The following is a 21,750-nucleotide window of genomic DNA, read 5'->3' as shown; positions in this document are numbered from 1 at the left end:
TAGGGTTTTTATGGTTTTAGGTCTTACATATAAGTGTTTAATCCATCTTGAGTTAATTTTTGTATAAGGTATAAGGAAGGGGTCCAATTTCTGTTTCCTGCATATGGCTAGCCAGTTTTTCCAACACCCTTTATTAAATAGGAAATCCTTTCCCCATTGCTTGTATTTGACAGGTTTGTCAAAGATCAGATGGTTGTAGATGTGTGGCATTATTTCTGAGGCCTCTGTTCTTCTCCATTGGTCTGTATGTCTGTTTTGGTACCAGAACCATGCTGTTTTGGTTACTATAGCCTTGTAGTATAGTTTGAAGTCAGGTAGTGTGATGCCTCCAGCTTTGTTCTTTTTGCTTAGGCTTTATAAACTTTTGTCCCTGCTCTTTCTTCCCTGGGACAATTGCCTCCTTTTCCTCTTTAACTCTCTCCAAAGTCTCCCACCAGCTAGCACACAAGCCTTTTTCTCAGGTCTTCCTCTCTACCCAGACAGCCTCCAGCCTTTTTCCCCTCCTCCATTATTTTTCATATGAAGAATAATGTCATCCTCTTTGCCTCTAATTTGCATCTTTACACTCATTGGCATGTTCAGCAAATAAAAGATTAGGAGTCAGCCTTTTAAATTGGTAGTAGAAAATATTAAAGAACCAATTATGTTTCCTTGTCACAAAGAATTTTTATTTTTTAATTTCCCTGTTACAAATAAAAGACTAAAAATCTAACTACATTTCAACGGAAAAGAAACACCAGACTCAGTGCAGACAGAGAGCTTCATCTATATGTGACTTGTGCAGTCAAACAGGGCCCCACACTTGGGGAGCTCCATGCTTGGTTTAATGTTTTGCTATCGCCATTTTGAAATCCATGAATTTTGAATGAGAGATCTTGTATTTTCATTTTACAAATTATGTTGCCCCCGCCCCCCCATCCCCGCTCTGGTGTGAGGTCTAATAGATGAGAAACTGAATGACAGGGTGAGGAGACAGAAAGAGCAGTGGCTAACTGTATCAGTTTCTAAAGGATTTTACTGAGGCTTCAAGTTGAGGGTCTACCTATGCCATTGTCTTTCTGGGTGTTGGCCTCAAACAGACCTGAGCTTGTATCCTGACTCTGCCACATACTAGGTGGTGAACTTGAGCATGTCAGTAAACTTCTCGTTGCCTCAGTTTACTCATCTGCAAAATGGTGATATTTATTTTGAAGTGTTATGAGGATTAAATGAAGTCACATGTGAAGTGCTTAATACAATGCAAAACAGTTTGTTACATGTCTCTTTCATCGTTTATTTTTATTGCTTACTATTTTAAATTTAATATCATTACTTTGTTTTCAGGATATTTATTTTTATTAATAACTTTCTTAATAGCAAATATGGTCAACTTTCCATTTATAACTATGGTACAGTTCCCTTTTTAAATAAATATATTAATGTAAAAAAGTAAGGTAGCTTAAAGGAAAATATGAATGACTGGTATCATTAAGATAACCAAGCATTTTGACTGCACAGGAAAAATGCCCACCTAGTGAAATTTCTTCATTTTTTCGATAAGATAACTGGAGCCTAAAGAGGTAAAATGACTCATCAATGGTCACACAGCAAGTTAGTGTGAACAATCAGGGCAACCTAGATCTCTTGATTCCTAGCTTAGGGCTCCTCCAACTACACCACACGTACACAGGGTTAAAGCAAAAGCTAGCCTCGTGCTCAATTAGGTACACGGCAGGCAGCCAGACTTTCTATGTGTAATGCCTCATTCACTCCCCAAGGATATCAGATAAATAAAGTATTCTAATATAATGATACAGAAACTAGTTACTGAGATTTGTCCATGCAGCTAAGGCAATTTGAAAATATTACCTACTAGTCCATCTTTATTTCTCATTTTTTAAATTTCCCTGAAAAGGATGAGCAATTAGGACTGACTGAATAGGTTACAGATTATTGGTGGAATCAAACTCCCAGTCCACAGTTTGCTTCTCTCCTCATCCTGTATGCCACTGGTCTGTACGTCTTCTGCATAAATATAACTTGAAAGGCAATGTGGCTTGGGAATGCAAATGACAATACAAACTGGAGGTATATCCCAGAGTTACCTCAGGTCACTCAACTTCAATTCCTGTCAGTACCATTAAATCTAAGAGAACTCACTAGGGTCCGTCTAGAAATGAGAAAGGGAATTTTAATGTCAGAACCATATGTTTTGCTTTCGCCATAATTCTACAGGACCATGGACAATTATTTTACCTTCTGATGTATATTAGTTTTCTAGGGCTGTTGTAACAACATACCATAAACTGGGTGGCTTAAAACAGAAATTTATTGTCTCACACCTCTGGAGGCTAGAAGTCCAAAACCAAGGTGTTAGTAGGGCTGGTTCCTTCTGAGGATTGTGAGGAAACGCCTCTCCTTGGCTTGCAGGTTGAAATAGTCTTTCCTGAATGGGTGTCTGTCTCTGCATCCAAGTTTCCCCTTTTTATAAGGACACCATTCATAGTGGATTAAAATACACTTCAGATGACCTCATTTTAACTTGATTATCTCTATGAAGACCTTATCTCCAAACAAGATCACAAATAAGGTATTGGGGTTATAATTGCAACTGTTTTTGGTGAGGGAACACAATTCAACCCATAACAAGTGCATTTTGTTATGTTAATTAAGTGAAATAATTTTAAATGCAAATTAAATTTAATTCATACAGTCACATATTACCTCCTGAGAATCTGGGAAATCTAACAATGTAAAGAATGAATCATAGATTATTTTAGGAGAAAACATGTTAGACCTATAATGGAAAAAGTACTCCTGGAAATAAAGAAATCACACTGAATTAGACAGTATTCTTTTTTGTGTGGGAGTTCTACTCAAAATAGAAATAGAAAATGAAGAACTCACTGACTAAGAAAAAATACACAATTTATAGTTTTGTTTTTCAGCTTACTTTTTTAGAGGATAAGAAGACTTTTAGTATTGTACTATTACAAATACAGTAATTCAGAAATACTTTGGTGTTTTAGATAAATAGTAGAAATAAACCTGAATAATTTGTAGTAATATTATGATTTGTAAATGATCATTAAAAATATCTTAACATTTTTTCAAAGAACAGAAATCATATTTTCTAACTTATTTCAAATAATTGATAAAACACAGCATATACTTTATTTAATTTCGAATTTCATTCCTCACAAAAACCTAGAAACCCATGTAGTTGTGACATAGTGTATAGAAGTCTCTATTCTTTTTAGTTGTGATGCCACTGCCCAATCTTTGCCTCCCTCTTTGACTGTGGGTGGACCTTGGTTGAGAAGACGGAAAACCTCTAGGGAGAGCAGGGAGAAAGAAGCCCTTGGGATTAGAGGTGGGGATGCTGAAGTCTTTGGGCTTGGGTCTGGAGCTCAAAGGCAGGAGACTGTGGGAAATCTAAGGCCTTTGTGCAGATGAGAACATAAAATACGTTTGTGAGGGGGTTGGGAGAAAAGGCACGCCATTATGGGTAATATTGAGAAAGCTGTTTTGAGAAAACCATCTGAGACTTAGGAAGGTTATGGAAGGAAAGAAGGTTGTAGGAAAAGGAAAAGCAGTTCAGGTGGGGAGAATCTGGAGGAGGAGGGAAAGACTTTGAGTGAAGCAAGTGAGGCAGAAAGACCATTAAGTGGAAGGAAGAAAAGAAGGCTTTTGGGGAAGAAGTGGAAAGTACCTTTGGGTGGTGAAGGAAGGAAAACCTGAGTGGGGAGAAGAACTTTTGGAGAGCTGAAAGTAGGCTTCTGAGAGGGAGTGAATGAAGGCCAGGAGGAGGGTAAATAAAGAGGTAAGGGAAGGAATTTGAGGGAGAGGGGAAGGCCTTAGTGAAGGTAGCTTAGAGAGGGAGAGGATGATATAAGGTAAAAGAAGGGAAGTAAGGGACTGAAGACTTTAAGAGAGGAGAAAAGGGCTCTGTGAGATAAGGAATGAAAAGCTTTTGAGAAAAGGCCTGTGAAGTGAGCAAAGGAAAGTCATTGTGGGGAGGTGAGAAATGAAAGGACCTTGACTGAAGGACAAGAAAAACTTTTGGAATGGTGATGAAGGAGGGAAGGCATTTGTGAGGGTAAAAGAAGGAAGGCCTTTGTGATGATAAGTGAAGGAGGGAAGTTTTTTGGGAAAGGAGGTGAGAAAGTTAGGGTTTTGTGAGGGGACTTGAGGGAAGGAGGCCTTTGAGCAGGGAAGGAAGTCAATTGTGAGGGTAAAGAAAGCAGGAAAGGTAACCATGAAAGAAGATTAGGTCTTTGTGAGGGGAGGTGAAAGAGGTTAGAATTTTGTTAGGGGAGAGCATGGAAAGAAGATTTTGGTAGAGGAGAAGATGGAGGGTATACCTTTGTGAGGAGAGATAAGGGAGGTTGGAACTATATAAGCAAAGGTGAGGCAGGGAATGTACTGGTGAGATAAGAAAGGACTATGAAGAGGAGATGAAGGAGGTTATTATTTCATGAGGGAGGTGAAAGAAGAAAGGCCCTTGTGAGAGGAGATGAGGGAGGAAGGTCTTTGTGAAGGAAGACAAGGAATTTTAGTGAAGAGTTGAGGAATTAAAGGCCTGCACGACTGAGGTGAGAAAAGTAAGCACTTTTTCAGAAGAAGTGTGGTAGGAAGCCTTTAGAGAGAGATAAAAGAAAGCATTTGTGAGTGAACATGCGGGAGGGTAGGACTCTGTGATGGAAGGTGAGTAAAGAAAGGCTTTCATGAGGGGAAATGAGCAAGGAAAGACTTTTGTGAAGGGAGGTGATTGAGGAAATGTGTGGTGAAGTAACCTCAGCAAGTGAGGTTAGGGGTGGAAAAGCTTTAAGAGAGGAGATGATGGAGGTTAGTGGTTTCAGTGGTGCGGTGAAGAAGGTTAGTCCCATGTGATGGAGGTACTGAAAAGAAGGTCTTGGGAGAGATGAGGGAGGAAAGTCACCTATGAGAGAAAGTCATTTCTGAAAGAAGGGAAAGGAAATGTAGTACTTTGTGAAGGGAGGTTAAGGAGGGAAGACCTTTCAAAGAATACCTATAACAAATAAAGAGATTGAAACACTAAACAAAACCTCCCTTGTAATAGAGAAATTATAGTTAATAATAATTTGTTTTATATTTCAAAGTAGCTAGAAGAGAAGAATTGGAATGTTCCCAACACAAAGATAAATTTTTGAGGTAATGGATATCTCAATTACCTGGATTTGATCACTACACATTGTATATACATATTAAAATATCACATATACCCCAAAAATACATACAACTATGATATATCAATATAAAAATACAAAAACAGGGGCATCTGCTGGCAAGATGGCCGAAAAGGAACAGCTCTGGTCTGCAGCTCCCAGCAAGACCAATGCAGAAGTTGGGTGATTTCTGCATTTCCAACTGAGGTACCCTGTTCATCTCATTGGGACTGGTTAGGCAGTGGGTGAAGCCCACGGAGGGTGAGTAGAAGCAGGGTGGGGTGTCGCCTTACCTGGGAAGTGCAAGGAGCGGAGGCATCCCTTTCCCAGCCAAGCGAAGCTGTGACAGACTGTGCTATCTGGCCCAGATACTATGCTTTTTCTATGGTTTTTGCAGTCCACAGACCAGGAGATTCCCTCATGTGCCTACACCACCAGGGCCCTGGGTTTCAAGCACAAAACTGGCAGCTGTTCAGACAGACACGGAGCTAGCTGCAGGAGTCTTTGTTTTGTTTTTTTTTTCTTAGCCCAGTGGCACCTGGAACCCCAGTGAGACAGAACTGTTCACTCCCCTGGAAAGGGGGCTGAAGCCAGGGAGCCAAGCCAGTGGGTCCAACTCCCACAGAGCCCAGGAAGCTAAGAATGACTGGCTTGAAATTCTCCCTGCCAGCACAGCAGTCTGGAGTCGACCTGGGACAATTGAGCTTGGTGTGGGGAGGGACATCCGCCATTACTGAGGCTTGAGTAGGCAGCTTTCCCCTGACTGTGCTAAGGACTGGGTGGAACTCAACACAGTGTGGCAAAGCAGCTGTGTCCAGACAGCCTCTCTAGATTCCTCTTCACTGGGCAGGGCATCTCTGAAAGAAAGGCAGCAACCCCAGTCAAGGGCTTAAAGATATAACTCCCATCTCACTGGGACAGAGCACCCGAGGAAAGGGGCGGCTGTCGGCGCAGCTTCAGCAGACTTAAACGTTCCTGCCTGCCACCTCTGAAGAGAGCAGTGGACCCTGACAAGGAGGGTTCTACAAGCACAGCACTCGAGCTCTGCTAAGGGACAGACTGCATCCTCAAGTGGGTCCCTGACCCCTGTGCCTCCTGACTGGGAGAGACCTCCCAACAGGGGGTGACAGGCGCCTCATACAGGAGAGCTCTGGCTGGCACAGGCTGGTGCCCCTCTGAGATGAAGCTTCCAGAGAAAGGAGCAGAAAGCAATCTTTGCTGTTCTGCAGCCTCCACTGGTGATAACCAGGAAAACAGGGTCTGGGGTGAACCTCCAGCAAACTAGAGCAGACCTGCCGCAGAGGGGCCTGACTGTTAGAAGAAAACCTAACAAACGGAAAGCAGTAACATCAACATCAGCAAAAAGAACCCCCACACAGAAATCCCATCCAAAGTTCTTCAGCCTCAAAGATCAAAGGTAGATAAATCCACAAAAATGAGGAAAAAACAGTGCAAAAATGCTGAAAATTCCAAAAACCAGAATGCCTCTTCGCCTCCAAATGATCACAACTCCTCTCTGGCAAGGGCAGAAAACTGGATAGAGAATGGGTTTGACAAAGTAGGCTTCAGAAGGTGGGTAATAACAAACTCCTCTGAGCTAAAGGAGCATGTTCTAATCTAATGCAAGGAAGCTAAGAATCTTGACAAAAGGTTACAGGAACTGCTAACTAGAATAACCAGTTTAGAGAAGAACATAAATGAACTGATGGAGCTGAAAAACACAGCACGAGAACTTCGTGAAGCATACACAAGTATCAATAGCCAAATCAATCAAGAAGAAGAAAGGATATTAGGGATTGAAGATCAACTTAATGAAATAAGGCGTGAAGACAAGATTGGAGAAAAAAGATTGAAAAGGAAGAAAAAAGCCTCCAAGAAATATGGGACTATGTGAAAAGACAAAACCTACGTTTGATTGAGGTCCCTGAAAGTGACGGGGAGAATGGAACAAAGTTGGAAAACACACTTCAGGATGTTATCCAGGAGAACTTCCCCTAACCTAGCAAGACAGGCCAACATTCAAATTCAGGAAATAGAGAGAACACCACAAAGATACTCCTCGAGAAGAGCAACCCCAAGGCACATAATCATCAGACTCACCAAGGTTGAAATGAAGGAAAAAATGTTAAGAGCAGCAAGACAGAAAGGTCAGGTTACCTACAAAGGGAAACCCATCAGACTAACAGCAGATCTCTCCGCAGAAACCCTACAAGCCAGAATAGAGTGGGGGCCAATATTTAATATTCTTAAAGAAAAGAATTTTCAACCCAGAATTTCATATCCAGCCAAACTAAGCTTCATAAGTGAAGGAGAAATAAAATCCTTACAGACAAGCAAATCCTAAGGGATTCTGTCACCACCAGGCCTGCCTTACAAGAGTACCTGAAGGAAGCACTAAATATGGAAAGGAAAAACCAGTACCAGCCACTGCAAAAACACGCCAAAATACAAAGACCAATGACACTATGAAGAAACTGCATCAACTAATGTGCAAAACAGCTAGCATCATGATGACAGGATCAAATTCACACATAACAATATTAACCTTAAATGTAAGTCGGCTAAATGCCCCAATTACAATACAGAGACTGGCAAATTGGATAGAGCCAAGACCCATTGGTGTCCTGTATTCAGGAGACCCATCTCACATGCAAAGACATACACAGTCTCAAAATAAAGGGATGGAGAAATTTCACCAAGCAAATAGAAAGAAAAAAAAAAAGCAATCCTAGTCTCTGATAAAACAAATTTAAATCAAAAAAGACAAAGAAGGGCATTACATAATGGTAAAGGGAATCAATGCAAAAAGAAGAGCTAATTATCCTAAATACATATCCACCCAATACAGGAGCACTCAGATTCATAAAACAAATTCCTACAGACCTACAAAAAGACAGACTCCCATACAATAATAGTGGGAGACTTTAACAACCCACTGTCAATATTAGACAGATCAACGAGATAGAAAATTAACAAGGATATTCAGGACTTGAACTCAGCTCTGGACCAAGCAGACCTAACAGACACCTATAGAAGACTCTACCCCAAATCAACAGAATATACATTCTTCTCAGCATCACAAAATAATAAGAGCTATTTATGACAAACCCATAGCCAACATCATACTGAATGGGCAAAAGCTGGAAGCATCCCCTTTGAAACCCGGCACAAGACAAGGATGCCCTCTCTCACCACTCCTATTCAACATAGTATTGGAAGTTCTGGCCAAAGCAATCATGCCAGAGAAAGAAATAAAGTGTATTCAAATAGGAAGAGAGGAAGTTAAATTGTCTCTGTTTGCAGATGACATGATTTTATATATTTAGAAAACCCCATCGTCTCAGCCCCAAAACTCCTTAAGCTGATAAACAACTTCAGCAAAGTCTCAGGATACAAAATCAAAGTGCAAAAATAACAAGCATTCCTATACACCAAGAATAGACAAGCACAGAGCCAAACCATGAGTGAACTCCCATTCACAATTGCTACAAAGAAAATAAAATACATAGGAACACAACTTACAAGGGACATGAAGGACCTCTTCAAGGAGAACGACAAACCATTGCTCAAGGAAATAAGAGACGACACAAACAAATGGAAAAAAAATTCCATGTTCATTGATAAGAAGAATCAGTATCGTGAAAATGGCCATACTGCCCAAAGTAATTTATAGACTCGTTGCTATTCCCATCAAGATACCATTGGCTTTCTTCACAGAACTAGAAAATACTACTTTAAATTTCATATGGAACCAAAAAAAGAGCCCGTGTAACCAAGACAATCCTAAGCAAAAAGAACAAAGCTGGAGGCATCACACTACCTGACTTCAAACTATGCTACAAGACTACAGTAACCAAAACAGCATAGAACTGGTACCAAAACAGATATATAGAAAAATGGAACAGAACAGAGGCCTCAGAATTAACATCCCACCTCTACAACCATCTGATCATTGACAAACCTGACAAAAACAAGCAATGGGGAAAGGATTCCCTATTTAATAAATGGTGTTGGGAAAACTGGCTAGCCATATGCAGGAAGCAGAAACTGGACCACTTCCTTACACCTTATGCAAAAGTAAACTCAAGATGGATTAAAGACTTAAACATAAGACCTAAAACCATAAAAACCCTAGAAGAAAATCTAGGCAATACCATTCAGGACAGAGGCATGGGCAAAGACTTCATGACTAAAACACCAAAAGCAATGGCAACAAAAGCCAAAATTGACAAATGGGATCTAATTAAACTAAAGAGCTTCTGCTCAGCAAAAGAAACTATCATCAGAGTGAACAGGCAACCTATAGAATGGGAGAAAATTTTTGCAATCTATCCATCTGACAAAGGTCTAATATCCAGAATCTACAAGGAGCTTAAACAAATTTACAAGAAATAAATAAACAACCCCATTAAAAAGTGGGTGAAGGATATGAACAGACACTTCTGAAAAGAAGACAGTTATGAGGCCAAAAAACATATGAAAAGAAGCTCATCATCACTGGTCATTAGAGAAATGCAAATAAAAACCACAATGAGATACCATCTCAAGCCAGTTAGAATGGCAATCATTAAAATGTATGGAAACAACAGATGCTGGTGAGGATGTGAAGAAATAGAAACACTTTTACACTGTTGGTGGGAGTGTAAACTAGTTCAACCATTGTGGAAGACAGTGTGGCAATTCCTCAAGGATCTAGAACCAGAAATACCATTTGACCCAGCAATCCCATTACTGGGTATATACCCAAAGGATTATACGTCATTCTACTATAAAGACACATGCACACGTATGTTTATTGCAGCACTATTTACAATAACAAAGACTTGGAACCAACCCAAATGCCCATCAATGATAGACTGGATAAATAAAATGTGGCACATACACACCATGGAATACTATGCAGCCATAAAAAAGAATGAGTTCATGTCCTTTGCAGGGACATGGATGAAGTTGGGAACCATCATCCTCAGCAAACTAACACAGGGACAGAAAACTAAACACCGCATGTTCTCACACATAAGTGGGAGTTGAACAATGAGAAGACATGGACACAGGGAGGGGAGCATCACACACCAGGGCCTGTCGAGGGGTTGGGGGAAAGGGGAGGGAGAGCATTCAGACAAATACCACTTAAAACCTAGTTGACAGGTTGATAGGTGCAGCAAACCACCATGGCACATGTATACCTGTGTAACAAACCTGCACGTTCTGCACATGTATCCCATAACTTTTTTTAAAGTAAAAATAAAATCAAAAATAAAATGTTTCAACAAAAAAAATCTAGGAACGGATGGCTTCACTGGTAATTTCTACCAAATATTTAAAGAAGAATTAACATCAATCGTTCTCAAAATCTTCCAGCAACAATACTTCTTAACTCATTCTAGGAGTTCAGTAGTAACATGATCCCAAGGGCAGGCAAAGACACCACAAGAAAACTGCAGACCATTATCGCTTATGATTATAGATAGAAAATTCTCCTACAAAATACCAGCAAACCAAATGCAACAGCGTATTATAAGGATTATACACAATGACTATAAAGTGGGGTTCATCCCACTAATCTAAAGACAGTTGAACATAAGAAAATCAGTCAACATAATACACAAAGGGAAACAATTTCATATCTCAATTGATGCAAAAAAAGCATCCGACAAAATCTAAAACCCTGTCGTAATAAAATCACTCAGCAAACTAGGAACAGAATGAATCTTACTTAACATGATGAAGAGCTGATGAACAGCTAACATTATAATCAATGTTGAAAAACCAAAAGCTTCCTCTAAAACATGGATGCCTGCTTTCATCACTGCTATTCAATATTGTACTGGAAGTTCTAGCAAGAGCAATTAAGCAATAAGGAGAAATAAATGGCATGAAAATCGGAAAGTAAAAAGTAAAACTCTCTCTATTTACAGATAACATGATTCAATGTCTAGAATATCCAAAAAGCCCACAAAATCTTACTAGAGCTAATAAATTAATTTCACAATTTTACAGGGTACGAGACCAACAGGTAAAAATCAGCTGTGCTTCTATACACCAGCAAAAAACAATATGAAAAGAAAAAGGAAACCATTCCATTTGCAGTAGCATAGAAAAGAATAAAATATCTAAAAATAAACTTAACCAAGGAAGTTAAAGATTTGTAAACTGAAAACTACAAAACATTACTGAAATAAATTAAAGAAGACATTAATAAATGGAAAGACATTTTGTGGTCACAGATTGGAATACCTAATATTGTTAAGATGGCAGCACTTCCAAAGTGATCTACAGATTCAATGCCAACTCTATCAACATTCCAATGGCCTTTTTGCAGAAACGGAAAAGCTGACTCTCAAATTTATATAGAGTTGTTAGTGGCCATGAATACGCAAAACAGTATGGATAAAGAAGAACGAAAATGATGGACTCACACATTCCAATTTCTAAACTTGCTATAAAGCTGCAGTAATCAAAAGAATGTGGTACCAGCATAGAGATAGACACGTAGACCAGAATAAAATTGAGAGTCCAGAGCTATACCTACAAATCTATAATCAACTGATTTTTCAGGAGGCTGCCAAGAGGAAAAAATCGTCTCTTCAACAAGTGGTGCTGGAACAAGTGGCTATCCACACGCAAAAGAATGAGGTTGGACCCTTAACATACACCATATGCAAAAATCAACTCAAAATGGATCAACAATCTGAATATGAGAGTTAAAACCGTAAAACTCTTAGAAGCAAACATGGGAGTAATCGTCATGACCTTGGATCTGGCAACGGATTCTTAGATATGACTCCAAAACACAAGCAACCAAAGACAAAATAGATAAATTGAACTTTCTCAAAATTAAAAACATTTTTACATCAAAGGACATTATCAAGAAAGTGAAAAGACTACCCACAGAATGGGAGGAAACATTTGCGAATCAGGTATCTGATAAGGGTCCAGTATCCAGAATATATAAAGAATTCTTAAAGCTCAACAGCAAAACCACAAACGATCCAATTAAAAATGGTCAAATAATTAAAAAGACATTTCTCCAAAGATGTACGAATGGCCAACAAGCATATAAAACATGCTCAACGTCATTAGGCGTTAGGAAAATATAAATCAAAACCATAATGAGATACTATTTCACTCCTACTATAATGGCTATAATGTATAACAAGGGGGACAGATAACGTATATTGGTGAAATTGAAACCTTCAAACATTGTTAGTGGAGATGTAAAACGGTTCAACCACTTTGTAAAACAGTGTGGGACTTCCTCAAAAAGATCAATGGAGTTCCCATATGACCCAGCAATTCTACTCCTAGAGAATTCAAAACATGTCTACACAACAACTTGTACACAAATGCTCATAGCAGTATTGTTCATAATAGGCCCAAAGTGGAAACAACCCAAATTCGGTAAATTTCAAAAACTAGATAAAAATATAGTATATCCCTACAATGGAATACTAGTCAGCCATAAAAAGGAATTAAGTACCCTTATGGACTGGGGAATTGGGAGTAACTGGTTCATGGGTATGGGTTTTAATTTGGGGTGGTTAAAATATTTTGGAACTACATGGGGTGATGGTTGCACAACATTTACAGGAACGAAATCCCTTTAATTGTTCACTATAAAATAGTTAATTTTATGTTATATGAATTTCACTTCAATTTTTTTTTCATTTTTTTGAGATGGAGCCTCGCTCTGTCGCCCAAGCTGGAGTGTAGTGGCGCGATCTTGGCTCACTGCAAGCTCCGCCTTCCAGGTCCACGCCGTTCTCCTGCCTCAGCCTCCCAAGTAGCTGGGAATACAGGCGCCTGCCACCACACCTGGCTAATTTTTTTGTATTTTTAGTACAGACGGGGTTTCACCGTGTTAACCAGGATGGTCTCGATCTCCTGATCTCTTGATCCACCAGCCTCCGCCTCCCAAAGTGCTGGGATTACAGGCATGAGCCACCGCGCCCGGCCTTTTTTTTTTTTTTTGAGACGGAGTCTCGCTCTGTCGCCCAGGCTGGAGTGCAGTGGTGCAATCTCAGCTCACTGCAACCTCCGCCTCCCGGGTTCAAGCAATTCTCCTGCCTCAGCCTCCCAAGTAGCTGGGACTACAGGTGCATGCCACCACGCCCAGCTAATTTTTTTGTATTTTAGTAGAGACGGGGTTTCACCTTGTTGCCCAGGCTAGTCTTGAACTCCTAAGCTCAGGCAATCCGCCCGCCTCGGCCTCCCAAAGTATTGGGATTACAGGCGTGAGCCACTGCACCCAGTCCTTTTTTTTTTTTCTTTTTAGACGGAGTCTCGCTTTCTCACCAGGCTGGAGTGCAGTAGCACCATGCCAGCTCACTGCAACCTCCACCTCCCGAATTCAAGCGATTCTCCCGCCTCAGCCTCCCGATTAACTGGGATTACATGCGTGCACCACCATGCCCGGCTAATTTTTGTATTTTTAGTAGGGATGAGGGTTTCACCATGTTGGCCAGGCTGGTTTGGACTCCTGACCTCAAGTGATCCACCTGCTTCAGCCTCCTAAAGTGCTGGGATTACAGATGTGAGCCACCGTGCCTTGTCCTCAATTTTTAAAAAGGGGTGACAAGGGAGGTTAGTCTATTTTGTGGCGGGAAGTGAGGAAGGGAAGGCTTTTGTTAGGGGAAGTTGGGGAGGGAAAGTCTTTTATAAGTGAGTTTAGGCAGGAAAGACTTCCTGCAGCCAGGCGAGAGAGGGCAGGACTTTGTAAGGACTGCTGAGGATAGGGCCATAAAGGCCTTTGGGAGGAGAGAGGACAGGAAGGGGCAGGAAGGCCTATGGTTGGTGCCGGTGTGTTGCCACACCCCGCCCCCTCTCCCTCCCCCTCCCCCAGCATTTCTGCCTGGCCTGAGCCAGCACTCACCGGAGCACAGGTAGTAGGACAGGTAGTAGCACACGAACAGCAGGATCCAAATGGAGAGCATGAGCATCCCAAAGGGTTTGCTGACCCGCATCTTTAGAGATTCCCGCCATCCTGGCTTAGGCCTGTCAGCCATGGCGGCCTCGTATCCAGGATGGCTGCTCTCGGGATTCGACCCAGTTGCCGCCAGCTCATAAGTTGCCAGCTCTAAGTGAGCCACACGCATGGCATGGTGACTTCCTCTATTCCTCCTCTTCGCTTTCCTCCTTTGTGAAGACATGGCTCCGGGTGCCGCCTCGCTGAGACGCTGCCTCACAGCCCAACGGTCCGGCAGTCCGTGGCCCAAAAGCTTCCGGGGCAGTCCGTGGCCCAGAAGCTTCCGGGGCAGTCTGTGACTCAGAAGCCAATGGGGCAGTGACCCTCGCGTGGCATGTGCCAACTCTCGCGAGGCCTGAAACTGATTCCTTCACGATGACGTCTTCTGCTTCATTCCACAGGCCCAGACCCTTATAACCACGTGGCCAGTGGTTGGTGCACCCCCACACTCCCACTCAAAGCCTGGCATATAGGTGCTTGCTAAATGCTTGTGGAACAAGTGAACGGGGCTTCAGGCCTGCACCAGTGGCATGACTGCTTGCCATAGATCAACAAAAAGGAATAACTCGGATTCTGACTCCAACCTTAGCCGTTAATTCCTCCTCATTCCCAGAGTGCACACTGTAGTGTATGGTCACTACAGTTCATCATTACAGCGCTCACGACAGCAGCTGCTAGCCAAATGTGGCTATTTAAATGCAAATTTCAATTACTTAAAATTAAATGAAATTAAGAAAACAGTTCCTCAATCACAGTAGCCACATTAACAAGTGCTCAATAGTCGCATGTGGCTTATGGCTGCCATCCTGGACACTGGCAATATGGACTTTTTTTCTTTGTTTCTTTTTTTTTTTTTTTTTTGAGACGGTGTCTTGCTCTCTCCCAGGCTGGAGTGCAGTGGCGCGATCTCGGCTCACTGCAAGCTCTGCCTCCCAGGTTCACGCCATTCTCCTGCCTCAGCTTCTGGAATAGCTGGGATTACAGGCGCACGCCACCACGCCTGGCCAGTTTTTGTATTTTTAGTAGAGATAAGGTTTCACCATGTTGGCCAGGCTGGTCTCGAACTCCTGACCTCTGGTGATGTGCCCACCTCGACCTCCCAAAGTGCTGGGATTACAGGTGTGAGTCACCGTGTCCGGCTGGAGCATTTTCATCATGGCAAAAAGTCGTTTTGGGCAGTATTGGATTTGAAGAGTGACTAGTGAATATCGTAGATATTCAATAGATTGTTACACTTTAGTAGAAGCTTTACGTGTTAGACAAAATGCTATTTGCCTTATGAAACCTTAAAACTGAGTTACAAATAAATAAAACAATACGATAACATGAGAACAAATAATGTGTGACAAACACTGAAAAGTGACTAAAATCATTAACGTTTTATTGCTAAAATTACCACCCATGAACTGGGTGGCTCTAAGTAAATGCCTTCCTCCCACTAGGCCTTGGTGCCTCATGTGTAAAATGGAAGGGTTGGACATTGTTTCTAGACCCCCTTTTGGCTCTAAAATCTGACCCTTGGGCAAAATCCCATTATCTTCCTTGGTTTGGGCACACCAGCAAAAGGACTGTGTAGGTACTGCTTCCATAACTGTCAACTTACCACATTCTAGTTTACAAAGGATATGAAAACCACCCCAACTGCATTTCCATCCTTATTCATAATTATATTATACGTACTTTCCGTTTCTACTACTTTTATTCTATTGTTATTTCCAGTGTTCCTAAGCATCCCACAGAGGAAGGGAGAAGCAAGGCTTCCTATTCCAATAATTCTTGAAACGTAGCACACTCCATCCATCCCTGCCCCATGCCCAAGAGCCATTCATAATGCTGTTTAGTTTATCAAAGAGTCTAACAGGAAAAGAACCCACTTTCCTTCTATATTTTTTTAAATTCTTTTTTTGGCTTCAGCTTTTCCAAAACGAATTTGATGAGAGGATTCTTATCACACAAAACATTTATTAATAGCTTCTGAAACTACTGCTTTCAACTGTGAGGAGCTGTGAAGTATCTGAGATTTTACTCTTCTTTCAAGTAACAAGGTAACTAGTTGCAGTTTTATAGATGCTGGCAGAAGATGCAAGACTGCTGAGTCAGAGACAAAGGACAAAAGCTCTCCTGAGACATACAGAAACTCAACAAATCCATGGAAAATTGTCTCCCAACAGCAGCCTTGTTCATGTCATAGCACAGGTGGAAAATTATCATATGACCAGACACCGCACAGCCACCCTGAGGTCTCAGATCAAGCTGGAGCACGCAATTGGGAACTCAGCTCTTTGCCACCTCACAGGTTGAGCTCTATTCGCCTTAGTTTCCCCCCTTCACCAATTATGGGCTGTGGATAGCCCGATTGTGAAGATACCATCCAGCTCTGGCATGCTATGACTCATACTTGACTGTAGCATTTGAGGTTGCTGCAAACCCCTGAGGCGTGGCAGTTCTACTACAATGCAATCCACGTTATACCATTAGAAACCCAAATTACTAACAGGAACTCAAGGGACAAAATCCCTAAGATTACATCTCAGCACTTCCTGGTTTACACAACACTAATTAGAGATTGAGGCCCCCGCTCCACACACACACACACACACACAAGCCATGTGAAGTGTCCATTTTACAGATTATCAGATGTAAATTTAAAATCCTGCACTGGCTTTCCTCTTTTGTCCTACACCCTCAAGGGAGCTAAATTTGATACTAAACAACCCAGACCTAATTAGAGATAAAAATGTGTTGCATGGGCATGAATACAAGAATTGTTTCATGAGATGGTGCATACCACTGCTCAGAATGTAACTACTGTTCTTGTGGAAAACATAATTGACACTATTTTTTTTTCAAATATCACCACAGACATGAAAAGATGCCTGAGCTCAAGTAATCATGGGAATATAAGTTAAATCAATAATGAGATTTTTCACACTGATCAGATTAGCAAAACTAAATAAATATCCACACGAATATATACAAATAGGATTTTGGTTATTGTAGGTGGGGTTACAAATGGGTACAACCACTTTGGTGTTTTTTTTTTTTGAGAGACAGAGTCTCGGTCTGTTGCCCAGGCTGGAGTGCAGTGCACGATCTCAGCTGACTGAAAGCTCCGCCTCCCGGGTACAAGCAATTCTCCTGCCTCAGCATCCCAAGTAGCTGGGACTACAGGTGTGTGCCACTACGCCAGGCTAACTTTGTATTTTTTAGTAGAGAAGGGGTTTCACTATATGTTGGCCAGACTGATCTCGAACTCCTGACCTCAGGTAATCTGCCCGTCTCGGCCTCCCGAAGTGCTGGGATTACAGGCATGAGCCACTGCGCCTGGCCCACTTTGGTGAGTTTTTGACAACACATTGTAAAGTTAAATATTCACATATTCTGTGACCTAGGAATTCCACTGTTAGGTATCTACCCTTTCACCCATGTGTACAAGGGGACATGTACAACAATGTTCATTGTTACAGTGGAAATAACATAAATGATGTCTCAGTAGGGTAATAAAAGCAAACTAGTTCATTCCTATAATGTATAACATTTAATGATAATCAGGATCAGTTGCCTTAGCCAAGGTAGTAATTATCTTTTTTTTTTTCTGGTTTGCCTACCAGCATGAGGTGGCAGTCCCAGCTTCTAATTGAGGGGAATCATTGTTGTGTTCCCTGAAAGAAATATTGAATAATAATAAGCTTCTAATTCTAAAATAGCAGAAACCAAAGTTGTGAGAATAGGAAGCAAAACACAAAATTTGTTGTAGGTGGATCATGAGATGTCAATCTTGCCATCATCCCTTGGTTCTCAGCCCCATGTGTTCTGGTTATGGAGGAAACAACACCATATGCTGATCACTAGTCCTCGTTCAGCATGTACAGCACATTCCTGCAAGATGGTACCCCAAACTGACAGGGTGTTTTTTGCTAGGCCATGTCATAAGTAGACCTATAAGAGGTGACTTCATTGTTTTATTAGGCTGATTTCTTCTAGGTGAGTTGGCATGTGGTAAAACCAGTGAAGCCAACAGGCTTCATTTCATTGCTGTACTTAGATCAGGGTAATGTGAGTTCCTTTGATAGAAGCAATGTTGTGTGAGATACAATAGTGCTGTGTAAGGTATTCAATAAATCTACAGATGGTAGGGCTAGCCGAGGTATGGTAAACAGGAAAACAAATCCAATTTGGAGTTACAATCTATTCAAGTTAAGAAAAAAAGTCACTGTCCAGTCTGTAATAAAAGGGGTCCAAACCAATCAAACTGTCCCAAGATGGCTCGTTGGTACCCATAGGATATTATACCATATCAGGGACCCAGGGCTAATGGCTGCTGCTGGTAAATTGGGCATCCAAGAAGTAGTAAGTTTTGGTGAGAAGAAATTCATATGATTGAGTCCATGCATATTTTCATCTCTGTCCCCAAGGCCACTTTGTATATGAGCTCATCCATCAAAGCACCGGAGTGGTAGAGAGAGTCTGATTGATATCCACTGAATGGGCATTAAGCCCATCTGACTATTTAGCAGCTCTCCTACAAAGAGAACCTTTTGATAAATATTCATATGCAAGACATACATTCTAGATCAATTCACATACTTCTTTCTCAAATTTCCTTGCTCCAAACTTGCTCCAAACTTGCAATACTCCAAACTTGCTTCTTCCAAGACCCTGACCATCCAGCCGCAACATTAGTCTCTGCCATGATTCAGCATAGATCCTTGCCACAGCCTTTCTCTTCTTCCTGGCACATAAGACAAGTTCCAGACGAAGGGGACAACCAAATATATGACTCAAAGTTCTGCCCAACAGGTTCCCTTCCCCGTTGTCCTACAGATCACCTGTGAGTGGGGCCGTAATGACACAGCAATCTACTTACTCCTAAGAGAGAATCATTCTGTTCTCTTTCTCTGATCATTGTTGTTTCTGGTTGAGCTGAAGCCATCTTGCTGCCGGTATAAGGATGAAGTCAATATGGAGTATGGCAGAAGAGAGGGACAGGAAGAACCTGAATACCTAATGATATCATTGAGCTACCCCAAAACTTGACCCATTGTGGAACTTCCAGTTTGTAAGATAATATATTTCCTAATAGTTTTAACCATTTTGAGTTAGTGTTTCTGTTTCTGACAGCCAAACGCTTTGTAAATAATATAGTTGTCCAATCCATCTCTCGTGCATGACTTGATCGCCTAGTCAAAATTAAATGCTCTCAGGAGAAAATACCCCAAATTTGAATAACACATAGGCATAGCTATATATACAGAGAGATCCATGTAAGTATTTGTTGAGTGAATGGATGGATAAAGGAATAAATGTTTTTAACAGCTATTGCTCTAAGCAAAATCCCCTGTTCCTTGCCTACTATCTGTATCAGTCAGGGTTTAGTTGCAGATAACTAGAATAGTTAGAATACATAACTAGATAGTTTAAGCAAAGAGGGATTTTCATATAGGGAATTTGTTGATTACAGAATTATAGGAAGGACTGGAGGAGGAGGCTCATCTGGGCTTCCAGGAAAAATTTCTAGAACAACACAGTAGGAAACCAGTGACATATCAAGGCCAGGGCAATGGGAGCATTTCCTTGGTTGCAGGCAATGAGGAAGTGCACTGCCTCTAGAGAAGGAAGAAGAAGAAGAAAACCAATTATAATTTGGTCTGCTTTGTTATTATCACCATGTCAACAATTCTAAATCATGTCAGTGGGAACACGCTCTTCTCTGAAAACAAAATCATTTGTTGAGCTATATTCTAAACAAATTGCTGAGACTACTGTTGAGTTGCAATAATAGATAAGCATACTTCAAATCAGCACATTTAAATTACATCTCTTTTCATCAACATTGTATTCTAAATGGAAGTTAATTTGGAAAACCTCCAGTTATACACGCAATCCCCAGGCTTCCTGGACCTAACTATACATTTCTGTTTTGAGAGAAAGTTCATCACAGTTTAAAACCCATTCAAGCTTCCTTCAGGTACAGTTACTTCATGTTTCTAACACTTGTGATGCTAAACATTCCTCTGTTTGAACAATAGCACAGTTATTGTAAATATGAAGACAAAAAAACCTCAGTTTCTTCAGTTCTGTCATTCTATGATACCACTTGAAGTTTTTATTTGTGTTTAAAATTTATGGTGAAACTGTGTGACAACTGTGAGGTATAGTGCAAATGTTATTATACTGTAATTCCATTGCTATTATTCATTAGCGCAATAGAAAAATATGCAGATGTTTGTTCTCCTTTTTGTTAAAAATTATAATATAATTAAATATTAACCAGTTGCTTTCTTAAGACTTAATATCGTTTGCTTCTTTGTTTACTCTTACGCCTTTTTGTTGAGGTAAAATATACATATAAAATTTGTCACCTTTACATCTTTAAGTGTACAGTTTAGTGGTAGTAAATATATTTATATTCTTTTTTTTTTCCTTTCATCTCCCTCTCCCCTCAACCTTCCTGACTTCTGGTAACCATTGTTCTAGTCTACCTCCATGAGATTCAGTTTTATAATTTCCACGAGTAAGAACATGTGATATGTGTCGCTTTTTACTTGGTTTATTTCACTTAACATAATGACTTCCAATTCCACTCATGTTGCTGCAAATGACCAGATTTCATCATATTTTAAGGCTGAATAATATTCCTTCCTGTATATATGCCACATTTTCTTTATCCATTCATCCTTTGTTGGGAAATTAGGTTGATTCCATATTTTGGCTATTGTGAATACTGCTGCAATAAACATGGGAGTGCAGGTATCCTTTCAATATATTGATTTCCTTTTTATTGTTGGATACATACCAAGTAGTAGAATGGCTGGATCACATGGTATTCTATGTTGAGGTTTTTTGAGGAACCTCCATACTGTTAGTGGCTATACTAATTTACATTCCTACCAACAGTGTGTGAGGATTCACCTTTCTTCTCATCCTCATCAACATCTGCTAGGGCCTGTCTTTTTGACACAGGCCATTTTAAATGTGGTGAGATGATATCTCACTGTGGTTTTGATTTGCATTTCTCTAATGATTTGCATTTCTCTAATCATTGGTAATGTCGAAACTTTTTTTCATATACCTGTTGACCATTTGTATGTATTATTTTGAGAAATGTCTATATAGATCTTTTGCCTTTTTTTTTTTTTTGAGACGGAGTTTCACTCTTGTTTCCCTGGCTGGAGTGCAATGGCACGATCTTGGCACACCGCAACCTCTGCCTCCCAGGTTCAAACGATTCTCCTGCCTCAGCCTCCCAAATAGCTGGGATTATAGGCATGTGCCACCACCCTTGCTAATTTTGTATTTTTAGTAGAGACGGGGTTTCTCAATGTTGGTCAGTCTGGTCTCGAACTCCCGACCTCAGGTGATCTGCCCGCCTCGGCCTCCCAAAGTGCTGGGATTACAGGCATGAGCCAGAGCGCCCGGCTCTTTTGCCCATTTTTAAATCAGATTATTTGGGACTTTTTTTGCTATTGAGTATTTTGAACTCCTTATGTATTCTGGTTTTCAATCCCTTGTTAGATGGATAGTTTGCAAATATTTTCTTCCATCTGTGGATTGTCTCTTCAATTTGTTGATAGGTTTTCTTTACTGTGCAGAAGCTTTTTAATCTGATGTGATCCG

The 21,750-nt window shown here is 40.8% G+C and overlaps 1 protein-coding gene across 1 annotated transcript in view; it reads right to left on the bottom strand.

Annotated features, from left to right (window-relative positions):
- Positions 1–14,429, bottom strand: part of FMR1NB (FMR1 neighbor) — a 43,786-nt gene extending 29,357 nt beyond the window's left edge. The window contains exon 1 of the mRNA XM_004064977.4: positions 14,041–14,429. Within this exon, the coding sequence (XP_004065025.2) occupies positions 14,041–14,317 (277 nt within the window). The 5' untranslated portion in view covers positions 14,318–14,429. The remainder of the gene's footprint in view (positions 1–14,040) is intronic.
- Between the last annotated feature and the right edge of the window lie 7,321 nt (positions 14,430–21,750).

This window comes from Gorilla gorilla, chromosome X, assembly GCF_029281585.2.
Source record: "Gorilla gorilla gorilla isolate KB3781 chromosome X, NHGRI_mGorGor1-v2.1_pri, whole genome shotgun sequence".
Classification (NCBI taxonomy): Eukaryota; Metazoa; Chordata; class Mammalia; order Primates; family Hominidae; genus Gorilla; species Gorilla gorilla.
Note: the sequence above shows the minus strand (reverse complement) of the source record. Positions and strands in the feature narration are given on the sequence as shown.